Genomic DNA, 19384 nt, shown 5'->3' with positions numbered 1-19384 from the left:
AGGCCATTCGGCCCATTGAGTCTGCTCTGCCATTCAATCATGGCTGATAAGTTTCTCAACCCCATTCTCCCGCCTTCTCCCCGTAACCTTTGATCCCCTTACCAATCAAGAACCTATCTATCTCGGTCTTAAATACACTCAATGACCTGGCCTCCACAGCCTTCTGTGGCAATGAATTCCATAGATTCACCACACTTTGGCTAAAGAAGTTTCTCCTCATTTCTGTTCTAAAAGGTCTTCCCTTTACTCTGAGGCTGTGCCCTCAGGTCCTAGTCTCTCCTACTAATGGAAACATCTTCCCCACGTCCACTCTATCCAGGCCTTTCAGTATTCTGTAAGTTTCAATCAGATCCCCCTTCATCCTTCTAAACTCCATCGAGTATAGACCCAGAGTCCTCAAGTGTTCCTCATATTTTAAGCCTTTCATTCCTGGGATCATTCTCATGAACCTCCTCTGGACCCTGTCCAGGGCCAGCACGTCCTTCCTGAGATACGGGGCCCAAAATTGCTCACAATGTTCTAAACATGGTCTGACCAGAGCCTTATAAAGCCTCAGCAGCACATCCCTGCTTTTATATTCTAGTCCTCTCGAAATAAATGGCAACATTGCATTTGCCTTCTTAACTACCGACTCAACCTGCAAGTTAACCTTAAGAGAATCCTGGACTAGGACTCCCAAGCCCCTTTACACTCCAGACTTCTGAATTCTCTCCCCATTTAGAAAATAGTCTATGCCTCTATTCTTCCTACCAAAGTGCATGACCTCACACTTCCCCATTTCATACACATTTCAAGAAATCCTCTCCATCCAAGCCCTTAACGCTAGGTCTATTCCAATTAATGTTGGGAAAGTTGAAATCACCTAATATAATTACCCTATTGTTGTTATTGTTTTTACACACCTCCACAAATTGTGCACATATTTGCTACTCAATTTCCCACTGACTATCTGGGGGGTCTATAATTAATACCTAACAATGTGGCTGCCCCTTTTTTATTCCTAAGCTCTATCCACAAAGCTTCATTCGATGCCCCCTCCAAGATATCATCTCTCCTTACTGCAGTAACTGACTCCTTAACTAATAATGCAACACCTCCTCCTCTTTTACCCCCTCCTCTGTCTCGCTTGAAGATTCTATATCCCGGAATGTTAAGCTTCCAATCCTGCCCTTGCCTTATCCACGTCCCTTGAAGCTAGAGGTGAGCTGCCTTCTTGAACCGCTGCCGTCCATGTGGTGTAGGTACACCTACAGTGCTGTTAGGGAGAGAGTTCCAGGATTTTGACCCAGTGACAGTGAAGGAATGGCGATATATTCCCAAGTCAGGATGGTGAGTAGCTGGGAGGGGAACTTCCAGGTGGTGATGTTCCCATGTATCTGTTGCCCCTGTCCCTCTAGATGGTAGTGACCAAGGGTTTGGCTGGTGCTGCCTAAGGGGCCTTGGTGAGTTTCTGCAATGCATCTTGTAGATGGTACACACTGCTACTACTGTTCGTCGGTGGTGGAGGGAGTGACTGTTTGTGGAAGGGGCACCAATCAAGCGGCTGCTTTGTTCTGGATGGTGTCGAGCTTCTTGAGTGTTGTTGGAGCTGCACTCATCCAGGCAAGTGGAGAGTATTCCATCACACACCTGACTTGTGCCTTGTAGATGGTGGATAGGTTTTGGGGAGTCAGGAAGTGAATTACTCGCTGCAGGATTCCTAGCCTCTGACCTGAGATTGTAGCCACAGTATTTATATGGCTAGTCCTATTCAGTTTCTGGTCAATGGTAACCCCCCAGGATATTGATAGTGGGATTCAGCAATGGTACTGCCATTGAATGTCAAGGGCCGATAGTCAGATTCCCTTTTGTTGGAGATGGTCATTGCCTGGCAGTTGTGTGGCACAAATATTACTTGCCACTTGTCAGCCCAAGCTTGGATAATGTCCAGTTCATGCTGCATTTGGACATGGACTGCTTCAATATCTTAGGAGTCGCGAAGGGTGCTGAACATTGTGCAATCATGAGCGAACATCCCACTTCTGACCTTATGATGGAAGGAAGGTCATTGATGAAGCAGCTAAAGATGGTTGGGCCTAGGACACTATCCTGAGGAGCTCCAGCAGTGATGTCCTGGAACTGAGATGATCTAACAACCACAACCATCTTCCTTTGTGCTAACTATAACTCCAACCAGCGGACAGTTTTCCCCCGATTCAATTGACTCCAGTTTTGCTAGGGCTCCTTGATGTCACACTCAGTCAAATGCTGCCTTGATGTCAAGGGCAGCCACTCTCACCTCACCTTGGGAGTTCAATTCTTTTGTCCATGTTTGAACCAAGGCTGTAATGAGGTCAGGAGCTAAGTGACCTGACAGAACCCAAACTGAGCGTCAGTGATCAGGTTATTGCTAAGCAAGAGCTGCTAGATATCACTGTTGATGACCCCTTCCATCACTTTACTGATGATGATAAAATCTGCAAAAGATGGAAAAACCCAGCAGGTCTGACAGCACCTGTTGGGAGAGAAACAGAGTTAATGTTTCAAGTCCACGTGACCCTTCTGCAGGGCTAAAAAGAAGCAGAAAATAATGAAATTTATACTGTTTAAGGGAGGGTGGAGTAGTGAAGCTGGATGGAAGGCCAGTGATAGGTGGGGGCTAAAGAGAGATTAACAAAGATGTCATGAGCAAAAAGACTAAGGGAATGTTAATGGTAGTAGTAAAGGCTGAAGAAGCTGCTGAGAGTGGCATAAAGGTAACAAAGCAAAATTTGTTAACAGCAGAACAAGGGTCAGCACTCTGTGAAAGAACAACATGGAATAAGTAACAGGCAATTCTTTTGGGGGTGGGGTGGGGTGGGGGAGGGTGGCGGTGGTTGGGGAGAAAAGGATAGAAAAAGGGATTAAAAGGGGGGGTATAAAAAGGGGATGAAACAATGAATAAAAATAAAAATAAGTAGATAAAAAATAAAAATTAATTTTAAAAAAGGGATGAAGATAGAGGAGAGAGTTCATGATCTGAAGTTGTTGAACTCAATGTTAAGTCCAGAAGGCTGTAAAGTGCCTAATCGGAAGATGAGATGCTGTTCCTCCAATTTGCGTTGGGCTTCACTGGAACATTGCAGCAGGCCAAGGGCGGACATGTGGGCTTAAGAGCAGGATGGGGTGTTGAAATGGCAAATAACAGGAAGGTCTGGGTCATGCTTGTGGACAGACCGAAGGTGTTCCGCAAAGCGGTCATCCAGTCTGTGTTTGGTCTCCCCAATATAGAGGAGACCGCATTGAAAGGAGTGTCTGGGCCCTTGGACAGTGAGAAGGGAGGAGGTAAAGGGGTAAGTGTTTCACTATCTGCGATTGCATGGGAAGGTGCTGTGGGAAGGCAATAAGGTGTTAGGCGTGATAGAGGAGTGAATTAGGGTGTCCTGGAGGGAATAGTCCCTACGGAATGCTGACAGGAGGTGAGGGGAAGATGTATTTGCTGGTGGCATCATTCTGGTGTTGGCAGAAATGACGGAGAATGATCCTTTGAATGCGGAGGCTGTTGGGGTGAAAAGTGAGGACAAGGGGGAGCCTATCATGGTTCTGGGAGGGAGGGGAAGGTGTGAGGGCAGAGATGCAGAGATAGGTCAGACACAGTTGAGGGCCCTGTCAACCACCATGGTTGGGAAACCTTGATTAAGGAAGAAGGAAGACATGTCAGAAGATTATTTTGGAAAGTGGCATCATCAGAACAGATACGACGGAGACGGAGAGAATGGGATGGAGTCCTTACAGGAAGCAGGGTGTGATGAGCTGTAGTCGAGAGTAGCTCTGGGAGTCAGTGGGCTTGTAATGAATATTGGTGGACAGTCTGTCACCAGAAATGGAGACAGGGAGGACAAGGAAGGGGAGGGAGGTGTCATTGATAGACCATTTGAAGGTGATGGAGGGGTGGAAATTGGAGGCAAAATTTATTAATTTTTCCAGGTCCAGACAAGAGCATGAAGCAGCACCGAAACAGTCATCGATGTACCGAAAACAGTTGTGGGAGGGGACCTGAGTCGGACTGGAACTAGGAATATTCCACATATCCCATAAAGAGACAGGCATAATTGGGGCCCATGCAGGTACCCATAGCCACACCTTTTATTTGGAGGAAGTAAAGACGAGTTTAAGGAGTAATTGTTCAGTGAGAGAACAAGTTCAGCCAGACAGAGGAGAGTGGCAGTGGATGGGGATTGTTCAGGCCTCTGTTCAAGGAAGAAGTGGAGAGCCCTCAGACCATCCTGGTGGGAACTGGAGGTGTAGAGGGATTGGAAGTCCACAGTGAAGAGGAGGCGGTTAGGTCCAGGGAAGTGAGAATTGTTGATATGATGCAGGGCATCGGAGGAATCATGGATGTAGGTGGGAAGAGACTGGACAAGGGGAAAGAAAACGGAGTCAAGATTTTGCTTTTACTTTACTGATGATCCAGAGTAGACCGATGGGACAGTAATTGGCCGGGTTGGATTTGTCCTGCTTTTTGTGTACAGGACATACCTAGGAAATTTTCGCATTGCCGGGTAGATGCCAGTGTTGTACCTGTATTGGAACAGCTTGGCTAGGGATGCAGCAAGGTCTGGAGCACAAGTCTTTAGTACTATTGCCGGAATATTGCCAGGGCCCATAGCCTTTGCAGTATCCAGCGCCTTCAGCCATTTCTTGATATCATGTGGACTGAATCAAATTGGCTGAAGACTGTGATGCTGGGGACCTCCGGAGGAGGCTGAGATGAATCTTCCACTCAGCACTTCTGGCTGAAGATTGTTACAAATGCTAGATATATCATAAGATACTGAAGACCTGACTTTAGTGCTATTTCCAGTGCAGAACAGCAAGCTAGCTAAACAACCAACAATGAATTGCTGGTCTACCATCTTCTGCCATGAGTGGCAAGAGGTGATGATGCATTTTTTATTCTTCATGGCTATAGAGGTGAGAAATTCTTCCTCCCTTTGACTCTGAGAAATGAGAGGGAAATATCACTAGCTGGTGAGTTCAAAAGGACCAAGGCCACTCATGTGCTGCTCCAAGAGGCCAATTACTGACTGGTATTGTTACAAATTTTGGAGAAGGTTATGTGCATAATACAGAAAAAGAAAAGGGAAAATAAAGATATTATTAAATCAGGCTCCATAATGCATACATTGGGACAAATGGCTTTACACAATGCCGTCATGATCATTGCAAGTGGACTCACTCCAGGTCACAAAATGGTAGGATGGGGCATCAAAGTAGAAATATCAAAGAAGAAATAGGGGGAGCTTGTCAGAAAGGTATGGTGATTAACATGGGGGATTTTAATCTACATATATAGACTAGTAAAATTAGATGGGCAAAGATGATGAATTCATAGAATGTTTTCAGGATAATTTCTTAGATCAACTTCTGGAGCCAATCAGGGAGCAGACTAGGTAGCAATATGATTGAATTTTACATTCAGTTTGAGGGAAAGAAGACTGGGTCTAACACTATTTTAAATTTAAATAAGGACAATTATGAGGGCATGAAAGCAAAGCTAGCGAAAGCAAACCGGCAATTTAGGTTAAGGGATGGGGCAAAAGTGATCCAGTGGCAGACATTTAAGGAGATATTTCAGAATATACAGAATAGATATATTCCAAATAGGAAGGAAAAATCCAAGGAGAGGATCCACCATCCGTGGTTAACTAAAAAAGTTAAAGATAGTATCAAACTTAAAGAAAAAGCAGATAGTTGTGCAAGATGCGATTGGGTGGGTGGGTCGGCTATTTCTCATGTGTCAGTGCAGACTTGATGGGTCGAGGGGCCTCTTCTGCACTATGTGATTTCTGTGATTACAGTAAGATAAAAGCAAAATACTGCGGATGCTGGAAACCTGAAACAAAAACAAAATGCTGGAAAATCTCATCAGGCCTGACAGCGTCTGTGGAGAGAGGAAAAAAAGGAGTTAACGTTTTGAATCTGCATGGCTCTACTCCAGCTCCGAAGCGGAGTCATAAGGACTCGAAACGTTGGCTCTGTTTTTTTCTCTCAACCTGCTGAGTTTTTCAAGCATTTTCTGTTTTTGTTTCAGAAGATTACAGACAGATTACAAATTAGCGAGGTCATTTGCCTCATCTTAGCTCATCCACCCAAAAAAATTCTAGTTCCCCACCCTCCATTTTCCACATCCAGTATTATCTTAAAAGATTCCCAGTGTTTTGCCTCCATGACCTTTCTTGGAAAGTCTATTTCATCATCTCTGTAAAGAATTATTTCCTGATGCCAATCCTAAATTATCTTTTCATTAATTACAGTCTATTTCCTCCTGGGTTTATCTTTCTCATTCACTATCTATCTTATACCCCACCCCCAAGATCACCTGCAAGCCCACATTTCTCCATCTGTTTCCCATAACCTTAGACATGAGGGATCAGCCACATTGGACCATGGTAAATGAGTAATGGCCAATTCTTGGTATATGTGACTTTTTTTTTCCCCCTTATATTCTTTCATGGGATGTGGGCATCACTGACAAGGCCAGCGTTTGTTGCCCATCCCCAACTGCCCTGCTAGTTCATTTCAGAGGGCGGTTAAGAGTCAACCACATTGACTCCAGAATCACAGCACATGTAGGCAGGCCAGACCAGATAAGGATGGCAGATTGCCTTCCCTAAAGGGCATTAGTGAACCAGATGGGTTTCTACAGCAATCGACGATTGTTTCATGGTCGCCACAACTGAGACTAGCTTTCAATTCCAGATTTATCAACTGAATTTAAATTCCACCAGCTGCCGTGATGAGATTTGAATCCATGCCACCAGAGCATTAGCCTGGGTCTCTGGATTAGTAGTCGAGTGGCACACTGTCTCCCCCTATGTGGACTTATCAGATAGTCCAGAATAGAAATAAAATAGTTCTGTTACCAGTAGCCCAAACTTTTATCCCATATGTGAAGTAACTTTTGCGTTGAATGAGGTTGAGAAGCTATATATTAATATTGTATCTATAGTGCGATGGAGAGATTGGCTTGAATTTTACCGATTGGGTGAATGGCCCAACATCGGGAAGAAATCCTGTCACTGGCACACATGGGCAAGCAGCAGGATGTCCCTCTGAATTTTATGGGCAGTGGCCAGTTAAGTGGCTGGTGTCAGGGCTGCCAGCCTATTAATGTCAGCAGCCCGCCCCCAAAAGCTGCCAGCCCAATCAGAGGGCCAGCAATTCAGCAGCATCACAGGGAGCAGTGGCCACTGCTGAGGCAAGTAGAGGCCCTGAAGTCTACAGAAGGTAGGCAAGATTTAAAAACATGTACAAGACTCAGTGCTGGAGGGGAAAGCCCTCCAGGAAAAAAGAAGGGGCGGTGGGGACTGCCTTCCCTGCCCACCGCCTCCTTATATAATCATCCCCCTCTCCCCTGGACTGCCATTTGGCTGTCAGCCTCCTCACGCAGCAGGGTGTGGGGGGAGTCTTCGATCTGCCGGCACAATAAAATGACCCCCAGCTGGGCCTTTACAGAAATTGGCAACCTGCCTCTTTGCCGCGGGCAGTCAGTCTACTTCAGGTCCTATGGTGGGACAGGGGTGGGGAGCCAATCCAACATGGTTCCTTGCAAATTTTTTGCCCCCCCCCCCCACCTTCCTGGGGGCGTATAATTCATCTCATTGTTTCTGGGCGTAGAATAGTTAATAGAGGCTATTATTTAAAAAAAAAGGTACTAAACACATTACTCATATTTGAAGTACTGGAGCATAATGGCTTATATCTGAGGATCATAATGGAAACTTGAGAAGAAATAGTGGAGTTTCTAGACTAATTTTCCAAAAATCTATGGATGCTAAAAATATGCCAGAGGGTAGGGTGGTGGCGCGAATGATACCCTTTTATCAAAAATGAGACGGAGGCTAGCCACAAATCTGTAGGTCAGTCAATCTTACTCTATGGTAGAAAACTTAAATTAAAAAAAAGAAAACATTGGAAATCTGCTAAGCAGGTCTGGGAGCATCGGAGGAGAGAGAAAAATAATTATAACGTTTCAGGTTTTATGACTGTTCATCAGAGCTGGTCATGAAAGGTTATTGACCTGAAATGTTAACTCTCTTTCTCTCTCCTCAGGCACTGCCAGACTTGCTGCACAGTTCCAGTATTTTCTGCGGATATTTTTTTTTTCAATTGATTCCATTATAACGTAGCATCACAAAGATGATTTTTTTTTAAAACTTATTTTCTTGGAAGTTATGGGTTACCAAAACCTAGTTGTAACAATCCTGGATCTTCATTTTATCCAGAAAGGATATTGCTTTCATTTATATTCTATCCTCAATCTGCAGAGACACAGCTATTTGGTATGTTGTTTAATACAAATTAGTTGGAACACGAGTCAGCTAAGGATTATGTGTTCTGACACATCAGATCATTGTGAGACAATACAGATTATCCGGCACTTTCTAGGGATACCTGTGCCATTAATGTTGGAATGGTTTTATTCAGAAATTCTGAGCAGAAAGATTAACTAAATAGACAATGTTAATGAGACCTCTCCAAAACCATTGGGACTGTTCCTCATTTCAAATGGTAGATTTTATTGGCAGCTCCATGAGCCAATTCTTGATATAAGGAGCTCTGGAAGAGTGAAAGATGCAGGACAATCTCTCTTTCTCTCCAGTCAATGAGGGAAGCCATAAGCTTATCAGTTCGGTACGTACACATACCAGCTCCTAAAAGCAAGATATGCCAATCATGAAGTTCAGGGATTGTTGACTTGTGAAGTAAACCATTAATAGTGGTCAAAATAGTAGTTGTGTATTTTATGTTTTATGATAGAAGGAACAGCAGGAAATTGATTGAATCCTACTGGAAAGCTATGTTCTGTGTATAAGGGTATCTGGCATAGCAAGGGTTAATGTAGGAATGGGAAACAGTACCGCCCACAGTGCGATGTAAAGACACACATGACCTGAGACTGGAGTCAGTTATGGACTGGACAGAGACCTGTGAAGAAGCAAGTGAGGAGTTGGCTCAGCTTGGGCCGTACCCTGTATATATGTACATAGTTATGTATTATCAATGAACACTTAATGTTCAACCATACAAGACTCAGAACCTCTTTGTGAGACCTACTGAATGTACAGCATATTGAAATAGCCTTATGATGCATAGGGGATATACAGATGGTGCCACATATAAGGACACAGCATTCAGTAAACACAGTGAAGAGTCTTATTGCTACAGACCCCAGATCATGTTATCATTTGACTTGATCCTGATCACTAAAGTTATTGTACAATTTGTAGAAGACACAGGTTTATTTACAGGAGTTTGTAATGCCAGCATTAGGTTGGTAAGCAATTGCTAAACACTCAATTCTCGGAGCTGAGCTGTGGACCCTATACTCGGCTTAATTGTTGCTCTTCAGCATTACTTTTCTCACTGTATTTAGTTACAGTTTTCTTGTTAAAGAAAAGTGTCCCACACCCCTGTGCACACATGATCTATAATCCTAATTAATTGTGCCTTAACTCTATGCAATTTGTTCCACTTGTGTCCAGTTGCCTGTAATTCTGATCCCATTCATGCATCTGTGAGAAGGTTGGACATCCCAGTCTTCTGCCCTGCACTTCCACATGGAACATAGGAAATAGGAGCAGGCGTAGGCCATGTGACCCTCAAGCCTGCTCCATCATTCAATTAGATCATTGCTGATCATCTTCCTCAATGCTATTTTCCTGCACTATCCCCATACCCCATGATGTCTTTACTATCTAGAAATCTATTGAGCTCTGTCTTGAACATACACTGACTGAGCTTCCACGGCCCTCTGGGGTAGAGAATTCCAAAGATTTACCACCCTCTTAGTGAAGAAACTCCTCATCTCAGTACTAAATGGCCTACCCCTTAATCTGAGGTTGGGTCCCCTGGTTCTAGACTACCACTGCTGACTGCCCCACCCCACCCTGACCACTGTCCCTGCCAGTGGAAACATCCTTCCTGCATCTAAGCTTTTCAAGCCTTGTAAGAATTTTGAATGTTTCAATGAAATCGCCCCTCAATCTTCTAAACTTTAGAGAATACAGGTCAAATTTCCTCAACTCCTCCTCATAGGACAATCCTGCCATCCAGGAATTCGGCCTAGTGAGCACTCCCTCAATGGCAAGTATATCTTTCCTTGGATAAGAAGACCAAAACTGCACACAATACTCCAGATGCAGCCTCACCAAGGCTTTATAAAATCACAGCAAGATTTCTTTACTATTGTATTGGCTGAGCCATCACCCCCCCAACTCCCCCCACCCCCTCAGCTAAACCTTTGTTTGTGCATGGGTTGGAATGGTCCAGAGAGAGGAGAAAAAATATTTCTATTTTTAAAATGCAACCTTTCACGCTGATGCCTTAAATCTCATTGATAGAAGACAGAGTCAATTCCTACTCATAAAATAGAGCAAAGGGTTGAGATAAGCATTGATTAAATGCTTAGAAAAATGTACCTTTCCTGTAGCAATCTTGTTAAAGGATGGATTGATGCCTGTTTATTCAAAGTCTGAAGAATATTCAACCCTTTGAGAACAGAAAGCTCTCCCTCTTTTGAAGTAATGTTCAGCTTTGTGTTACAGAAAATCATCTTTGATATATATAAACTTATATGAAATAATATTCCATATTTAAGTCTGACCTTAAAGTAAAGTTGTAATGATAGGGACGTTCTATCAATTTTCCCTGTAATTTTAAACATAAAAACCCCTCCTCAATGTTGTCTTCCAAGCTGCTTTGTACATTTCTCTGCATGTAAAATGCAAATGAATGACTGATTTCATGCTGACCTTATCATGCCTCCTGGCACAAATTAACTTAATCTTTCAATTTTTTTAAATTAGTATAAAACCTCTGCTTCACTAAAGTTTTGGCCTCAATTTTTCAGCATAAACTTGCCCAAACAGCTAACATGGCAGGCTCTGGGACATGCATTGAGTGTAGTCCTGTACAGTGTCAATCTGGGATTAAAACTAGAGTCGAGAAAGAAATTGAGACAGTATGGGTGATGCTGATTAAACTTTCTGAACATTTAGGCAAGAAAATTGGAGTTTCAGCCTATTGCCTAGTAATAACTAGTAATAACTAGTAATGCAGTGGCATTTGGTAGGTTCAATATGAATGCAGCTTTAGGAATTGTTCCAACCAGACTCCATTTGTATTGCACTTTGTTCTTATGTAAGTTGGAGCTAGTTATTTTGTTTGATGCTGGACTTAAAATGCTGCTCCGTTCTTCACAGGGTAAAGTCTATATGCAGCATTGCTAATTGTGTTATGTCTACAGGAAATTTTGGTAATGAACATACAAATAATTCCCATTTTGCTTCATTTCTTTAGAGCATCAGGCACAGTATACACAGCAATAGACATTGCCACTGGACAAGAGGTAAGTCCTCGTCCATACAAGTTGCATTCAATATGTTAGTTCAAGTAATGAGCCCTTATCCTGCTTATTTCACATTTGTGGAGTGTGATCGTCTTCCTGTATTATTGCCTATTGTATTAAAGCTTGTGTAATTGTCTTCCTGTATAATGTATCTCAATGCTACACAGCACATGACACTAGGATACATACCATAACCCAATGGGTTTAATGTACCACTGTCTGTTATGTTAACATACATGGTTTTTATGGTTTCCTTCTTCAATCTAAAGTCTTGCAAAACACACTGGGTGGAATTTAATCAAGGTTATATGGGTCTTGCCCTCCAGCTAGAGAGCTGGTGAGAACCCTCCAGGGAAGGCCTGCTGTGTTAGTGGCCACCTTTGAACCTTTCCCGGAATTAAGGTTCCTGGGGGCGGAAAGCCCACCCTTCACCCAAGAGCTGCCAGCTTCACGAGGCTAGGTCCATCAATCAGGCACTGAGTGCTTTTGAATGAACCTGCCCGAACTGAACCGACCCGACCCGACCCGACTCCCACAAGCGACAAGCAAGCAAACCCAATGAGGGTTTGTTTGTGGGCTTCTCATGTGGTAGTGACTCCGCATGTCATTGGTTGAATACAAGTGTGATGAGTCCCTTAATTAGGCATTAACTGCCAACAAGGACCTCCATTAGCGTCTGGGCTGGGAGGCCATCAGCAAGTCTTCCTGTCCCGTACTTAATCATGTGGAGATGGGAAAGCAGGAGGATCTCCACCTGGCACCCTCCTACCCAATTAAATGACCCACCTGCCAACACACTTACCTGCTGGCAGCATTAATTTCTGCCCCGATGTGTAACCTAATACAAAAGTTTTGCTAAATCTTCAGAAAGGAGTACTCCAAACATTGTACAATATCCAAAGTTACAAAGCAGAACGAGTTTTATGTTAACTGCCTCTGTCTTTTACAAGGTGCACCTTTAGCTGCCTACATTCAACAAACATGGAAGCAAACCTTTTGTTTGGCTTATAAAACTATCACATCTGCACTGTGTCGCTACAACGGATAAAGTGTCTGGTGATTATTGTACATCACCGTTTTCTCAGATGGGATCCAAATTGGAACAATGTTTGGACATTTTCCAAATGTTCATAAATTATCCCAATCCATTAACACTTGCATCTAGAATAAACATTCAATGTCAGTGAGGCTGACTGATGTCCTCCCTCTGCCTTCATTACATGAGTAATATTTTCCCTCACAGTGCCACTCTATCACGTCTTCTATGCTGACTTGCATTTGTAGGCTGCTTCTAATCAATTGCCAGAACATTCTGCATACATTTCTCTGAGGAGCTTTGTGTCCTTTGCAAATTCATGGCATTTGTTTGACATTTTGAACTCTGGAGCTGACAGCCGTCTGACTGTATTGCATTTAAATTGATTTCCAGTTCAGCACATTCACCATCTGACAGTGAAGAGCGGAGACATTTTATCCCTGGGGCTTTTATCCTGATGGGAATTATTGAACATCAGGGAGTGGGGGGGGTCGGTGTTGGTGTTGTTTTATTATTGGTATTGTTACAATCCCAGCTGATAATACTGGACAAGTCAGATCCCAGGGTGAAACCTGGCCGGATGAAAACAGTGAAGAAAGTTACTGAACAAATTCACAAGAGTTTACTGATGAGCTTTTAACATAAAGAATAAAACATTTATTAAACAAGAAAAATGGCCTGTATTACACCAGACAGAAAGGTTGGAAAGGCCTCCATACAAATGCAAGAAAATGATTCAAACTCCGACTTTTCCCTTTATCCCAGAAATACCCTTACAGACACAAAAACCCAATGAAGATTTACCACTATCTTAACACCAAGGCTTATTGCTTGGGCTGGCCCAGTTGCAAAAGGTTTTCTTCTGACAGGTTTCTGAGCATTCACTAGATGCTTTTGATCCCCAGCTGATACCTCTCCCTGAGGCACCCAAAACTGCACTCTTAAACTCACTATTACTTCAACTGCAGAACAAACACAAGTTCCCTAAGCAGCCTTGCAGTATTTCTGATCAGAGAGCTTAGAATTCCTGTCTTCCCTCTCTGACATACACAGTCTGAACTTCTTTTCTGTTTTTCCCTATGTCTCTGTGAGACACTGGAACCCTGTTGCTAGGCAATAGAACAGTTTTTTCTACTTTGTATTTTTTCCCCAAAATCACTAAATTACTAAACCCTTTGTAACCCACCTTGTCACTTCAAGGGTTGTAAAACCTCATTAAAAATGCCTGTAAACAAACAAATCCTGAAATCCTGACCTTTTTGCTAGGAGGCTCTCCAGAACTCCCGGCACCAAACTCACAAAAAAAACTAAATGAAACAGAAACTGTAAGTTGGATTTTCCAGCTCCACCCACCACCACAAATCATCTGGTCCCACCAAAAGCCAATGGACTGGCTGGGCCGTTGCATTCCCCTTGGCGGGTCCCACCATGGCGAAGCCAGAAAACCTTGGCCCATGTTCCACCTTTCTTAACATAACACACAAAGCAATAGCAGACTTATCCTAAGTGCAAGCCTCAATATTGCTCTTATTACAACTGTACCCATGCCGCATCATTTGCGAATTGACTGAATCTCTACCAAAACAGAGCATACCTCGTGTGTTCGCCAAGTCCAGCTTTACTGCTGGACCATTTGACCTTGAGTGTGGAAGGTGTCAGGGAAATTGAACCCCATCCCCTTCTTACCTGATATCCACATATACACTCGTTGCAGCTGAGACTGCTGGATTGCAATCAAAAATAGGAATCTTAGTTTACTTTGCCTTCCCATAGCCAATTCTAATACTGCACCACAACTCTGGGTAAAGTCATCTGAATTAATGTGCAGCAGAGATCAAACCTGAGGCCTTCCAAGTTCTGTGTGGCTCAGCACCACATCAAAGGGTATAACCACCCAATGTGCTGTAAGTTTTTCTTTCTCATAAACATTTCATCAGGGCACAATTTCACTGACCTCTGACCTCAACCAAATTGAATTACAGGTGGCAATCAAGCAGATGAACCTACAGCAACAACCCAAGAAGGAGCTGATTATAAATGAAATCCTTGTCATGAGGGAAAATAAAAATGCAAATATTGTGAACTATTTAGACAGGTGAGTCTTTATAAACACGCAGCTTGTCAACTCTGAATGTAATCCTAGACGTTTTGTTACACAGCTCCCACCTCCAGTGGTCAAACAATCCTTTCCCCCCCTCCGTTTCTAGGATTTATAACCAATAAAGGCATCTGGTCAAAGGAATTGAAAACCAGTTTTTTGTTTTATATGCCCTCTGATGTTCCTCGCACAGCAATGTCCAGATTAATCTTTAATTCCTGGAGACTCCAGGACAATTGTGGAGCTTTGGCAGCCTTTGGCATAACTTGGCTCACGTCTGAGAATGTGTTTTTATTTATTCCTTCACGGGGTGTGAGCATCACTGACTAGGCCAGCATTTTACTACCCATCCCTAATTGCCCTTGCGAAGGTGATGTTGAGCCACCTACTCGATCCACTGCAGTCCATGTGGTGCAGGTAGTCCTGTTAGGAAGGAATTTCCAGAATTCTGAGCCAGTGACAGTGACGAAACGGAGATACGGGCTGGGATTTTCCGGTCCCTCTGAAATTTCCGCCAAAGGACAATAGACTTCCTGCTGGTTCGCCCACTTTTCCGTCCCACCCAGGAAAATCTTCCCAAGCCGGGATGGTGTGTGGCCTGGAGGAGAACTTGCAGATGGCAGCAGGAGAGAATTTGGACAGGTGAGCCCAGAAAGTAATACGTGTATCGCAAAATAACAACAAAAGTCACTTCAGGGTGAATTCATTTCTATCACTAGAAGAGGAAGGACAAGGAACTCGCAAAAGTCTACGTTTAGGCAAAGGTGGAGGGGGCCCACAGAAATACCCTATACTTTATTCATAGAAATATTGGTCAGCCCTGTGCAAAATATCATGCAGGTATCTACAAGAGCGGAACACAATGCTTAAGGTATATCTGCATGTGAAGCCCACTTACCACCTAGACCAGTATTCAGTGGCTATGGATGTTTGACATTAGCCAAGCTATGGTTTCTCATTTTCTAGAAGGATTTGAAACTAGGAAATGAACACTAGTTCACATTAGCAGTCTAATCCTGACTAATCCACAAGTATTCCTGAAGAGATGCCCATGCAGCTGTGATGAAGTAAGGTTGAGATGGTCATTTTCAGGATCAGATTGCTCTTCAATTACTCTTCCATGTTTAGAGAGGGGGGAAATGCCAAAAAGCTTTTGTGCATCGCACTCTAATCATTAACCCTGAGATTGGGAGCTCATGTCTGGGAGGAGTTAGGTTGAATTTTATGCCCTCTCTCATGGTCTGTTTGGAGGTGGGGCAGGGCATTTAATCAAGTGGGTGAGTGGCGTGTGTGAGCACCCCACCCCGTCTTTGCCAAAATTAAATCCAGGATGGGAAGGCCCATGATCCGACTTCCCACTCCACCGCCCATTGAGGTCCTTAAGCAGACAATTAATGGGTGTGTCACCAGGGGGCATCATGGCAAAGAGACTGTGCAGACCGCTTGTCGTCTGCTGGGGACCCTCCTTCAAGGTACTCGATGCCTGATCAAGGGACCCACTGAGAACCATCTCCTACCTTTTGCTGCTGACCTGTCTACAGACCTCTGGACCCTTCACCCCTCGAAGCCCCTCTCACTATGACTTACCTCTAGCCTGGGTTGCTTTGTGACTCTGTGCCTTTGGTGGCTGTTGTTCCAACAGCAGCCACTGCTTCCCTGATGATGCCGGTGAACAAAAAGGCTGCCTGCCTCTGATTCACTGGCAACTCTTGGCCAACATTTCCGCCCCTGGGATCCTTGATCCAGGGAAGACCCCCCCCAGTGGCCACTTAACTACGCTTAATAATTGTGCGCCTTCCCAGAGGAGGCGGAGTGGGTCTCTTGCCGACTCTTCAGCTGGCAATAATGCCTCCATAAATTCCCCTCCATTGTGACTGTCCTCAGCTCTATGTTGTTTGATGACAAACTGCTTTTTCAATATGGAGACACGAAGCTGGATCTTGTTGCTTCTCACACTTTATTTGTGAGTTCGGGCCACCCTGAGATTGGGTTATAGTTATCTTTTAAATAAATTTTTTTGAGTGGTAAGCTGAGTTTCTTACTATTCTGTTTTTATGTCAGTTACCTTGTAGGGGATGAACTCTGGGTAGTTATGGAATATCTGGCCGGAGGTTCCTTGACAGATGTCGTCACAGAGACCTGTATGGATGAAGGTCAGATAGCAGCAGTGTGCCGGGAGGTAAGTGCAATTTAGTTCATCGCACTTTACTGTAAATGTTCAGCAAATTAGCTGCAGAGGAGCCGCTGAGGATTATGCAGTTTAAGAAAATATGTTGCAAAGTCCATTGGACAGAGAGTTCATCACAGTTGAGAAAAGGAAACTTACCGGACTGACAGAGCTGCTATCTGCTAATACACACAAGCAATACAGCATCTTGAATTTACTCCAGTGTTTAGTGCAAACAAGAGCGCGCTTAATGGGCAGAATCCCTCAGGAGTGGACAGGGAGATGAAAGTGGAGAGGGGATGGTGATTGGTGGTGGGAGGAGCCTTTAGTCAGATGGGAATGCATACAGTGGAGAGTCTGTTGGTTCTTGTCGCCCTGATTAAGTCAGGGGTGCGGAAGGTCAAGCATGGCCTTCTCACTCCTAGACCAATTGAGATCCTTGAGTGGCCAATAAAGGGTCACTTATGGGCCTCATCACATCGCTGCTGGTGTTCAGCAGGGAGGGAGGATGAGGGTAAAGCATGCCACACGAGGAGGCCGCCAGCTATGTCCTGCCTACCAGCTCAATGGTAGGGGTGGGGGGGGCGGGTCCCTCCTGATCAAGCACCCTATGCCCCATGGAAGACCCTGCAGGCAGCAAGGGCTGCCCCTGCTGAAATCTCCCCCACAGTTTTCCCCACCCCTCCTGAAATCTCCCCACTGAGCCCCGCAAGGCAACCTCTGCTCCCGCGCCGGGAAGGACCCTGTCTGACTGCCTGGTTAGGCCACCCCACTTACCTCTCCTTCAGGGCTCCAGTGCTGTTTCTGGTCCCGGGCTCTTTGCAGTCCCAGCAGTGGCCACCAATCCCGGTGGGGCTGCTGGGACGGAAGAGCTGCCGACAGCAGGCGACTGAGCTCCTGATTGAGGTGTAATCCTGTCAGGGTACGCGGAAATGACCAGTGTGGTGTTGCCACCAGCTTTCTAGCTAATAGATGGGCCACTGCTGCGACCATTAATTTCTGCCTAATTTGTATGCATGCTATTACATAAGAACATAGGAAATGCAGGGCAAGAGAAGGCAATTAAACCCACGTCATCCTGAATCCAAGTATCCATTTGAAATTCCCTCATACACCACCAGTAATTCCTTCCTTTAGGAAACACTAGTTTGTTTCAGTTCATTCATAATTTAGAATGTAATTTTTCAAATGAAGACCCAGCAAATTACCAAAGTTTTAAGCTTCCTCCTTTGAGCAGCAGCAGCCTTTGCAGTAAGGCCCCAGATAAAGGCCACAGAATTATATTTAATTACAGTCAGGAGGCAGTGGATGCTAAGTAATATGTTGAGAAGAAATTGAGTTGCTTGAAGTAATTAAAATTAATTATGCAGCAAAATCCTTGGTGCTTTGCCAAACTGTTGACTACACATATTCTGTAATGAGAATATTCTTAACCATCATGTTTGAGTGAGCATGACTGCCTTGGTGACATGGAAGGAAGTGAGCTTTCCCAAGAGCGCAGTTGCCTTGGGGACTATTTAACATAATTTTCTTTTTTCTAAAACTTCAAATTGATTCACAACAACAATTTATATAGCACCTTTATCTTCAAATGTTTCAAGGTGCTTCACAGGAGTGTTATTAAGCAAGGCTTTGGCACTGAGCTATGTACCTGCACCACATGGACTGCAGTGGTTCAAGAAGGCGGCCCACCACCACCTTCTCAAGGGCAACTAGGGATGGGCAATAAATGCTGGCACATCCCATGAATGAATTTTTTTTAAAAAGAAGATATTAGTGCAGATGATGTTTATGGTCCACTTGAAGTATAGCTGGGAAGAAATAGGAGTCCGCTAAATGATCACCTGAGGACAAGAAGTGGTGTGTCTAGACCCACCTTTGATTGGTAGAATCTGAGACTTCACAATTGTGTTTAATTATCATTTCATTAACAAACAGCCATGGGTTCCAGAGGGCCACAGCTTCATGCAACTGCAATTACTTAATTTGAAGTCTTCAGGGGGCGCCTCCATTTTGAGGCATCCTCTTTCCTACATTGTTGACGCCCACCTCTTCCGTGGGGCTGTCGCCCATCCACAGCCTCGGTCACTGTGATTGGCTCTCCCACCTGCAGAGCCCTCCTGCTGTCCTTAATTGGTCAGAGCTCTGGAAGGCATTCTCTTCATTGGCCACCTCCAGGGAGATCGCGCAGGCAGGTGGCCCTCTTAAACCATCAGGGTGGGAACCCAGTAAGGGCCCCGCCCCACGTTTAAAAACCAAAGTAGTAAAATTTCATTGGTTGGTGTTGAGTGAAGCATGTGGTAAAGTAGTGATTTGTGTTATTAACTGCATAATTAATGCTGCAAAGATAAAGGTCCCAATTAGAAGATCATTTACCTTATGATGAGATATGAAAATTGTTTAATTTTGTAATTTGGTAGAACATGTCTGTATTTTATTTAAGACGAAGGCCATTGTGAAGCCTGGCCTTGAAGAATATTCCTTTAAAGATTATTTTTAACAGCTTATAGCTGGAATACTGCAGCTTCAGTCCGGTTGTAGCAGTGATCTGCCTAAGGGCAAGTCCTCTAGTCATTTCTCCACGCCTCATAGCGTTGCACATTCCTCTTCAGTTGCAATGTAAAAGCTTCCCATTTTCAATTTCAGTAAGCAATATAACTAGGGAAAAGTGATGGCCTTTATTTTCCTCGTGTGCTTAAAGGAAACACAAGC

The 19384-nt window shown here is 44.1% G+C and overlaps 1 protein-coding gene across 4 annotated transcripts in view; it reads left to right on the top strand.

The window, feature by feature from the left end:
- LOC121281799 (serine/threonine-protein kinase PAK 3) overlaps positions 1–19384 on the top strand; it is a 244693-nt gene that overhangs the window by 202577 nt on the left and 22732 nt on the right. For all 4 annotated transcript variants that reach the window (XM_041194794.1, XM_041194797.1, XM_041194793.1 and 1 more), the window contains 3 exons: positions 11323–11371; positions 14390–14502; positions 16567–16684. In XM_041194794.1, the coding sequence (XP_041050728.1) occupies positions 11323–11371; positions 14390–14502; positions 16567–16684 (280 nt within the window). The remainder of the gene's footprint in view (positions 1–11322; positions 11372–14389; positions 14503–16566; positions 16685–19384) is intronic.

The sequence above is a fragment of the Carcharodon carcharias genome, chromosome 9 (assembly GCF_017639515.1).
Source record: "Carcharodon carcharias isolate sCarCar2 chromosome 9, sCarCar2.pri, whole genome shotgun sequence".
In the NCBI taxonomy this organism is placed as follows: domain Eukaryota; kingdom Metazoa; phylum Chordata; class Chondrichthyes; order Lamniformes; family Lamnidae; genus Carcharodon; species Carcharodon carcharias.
This window is presented reverse-complemented; position numbering and strand designations above follow the sequence as displayed.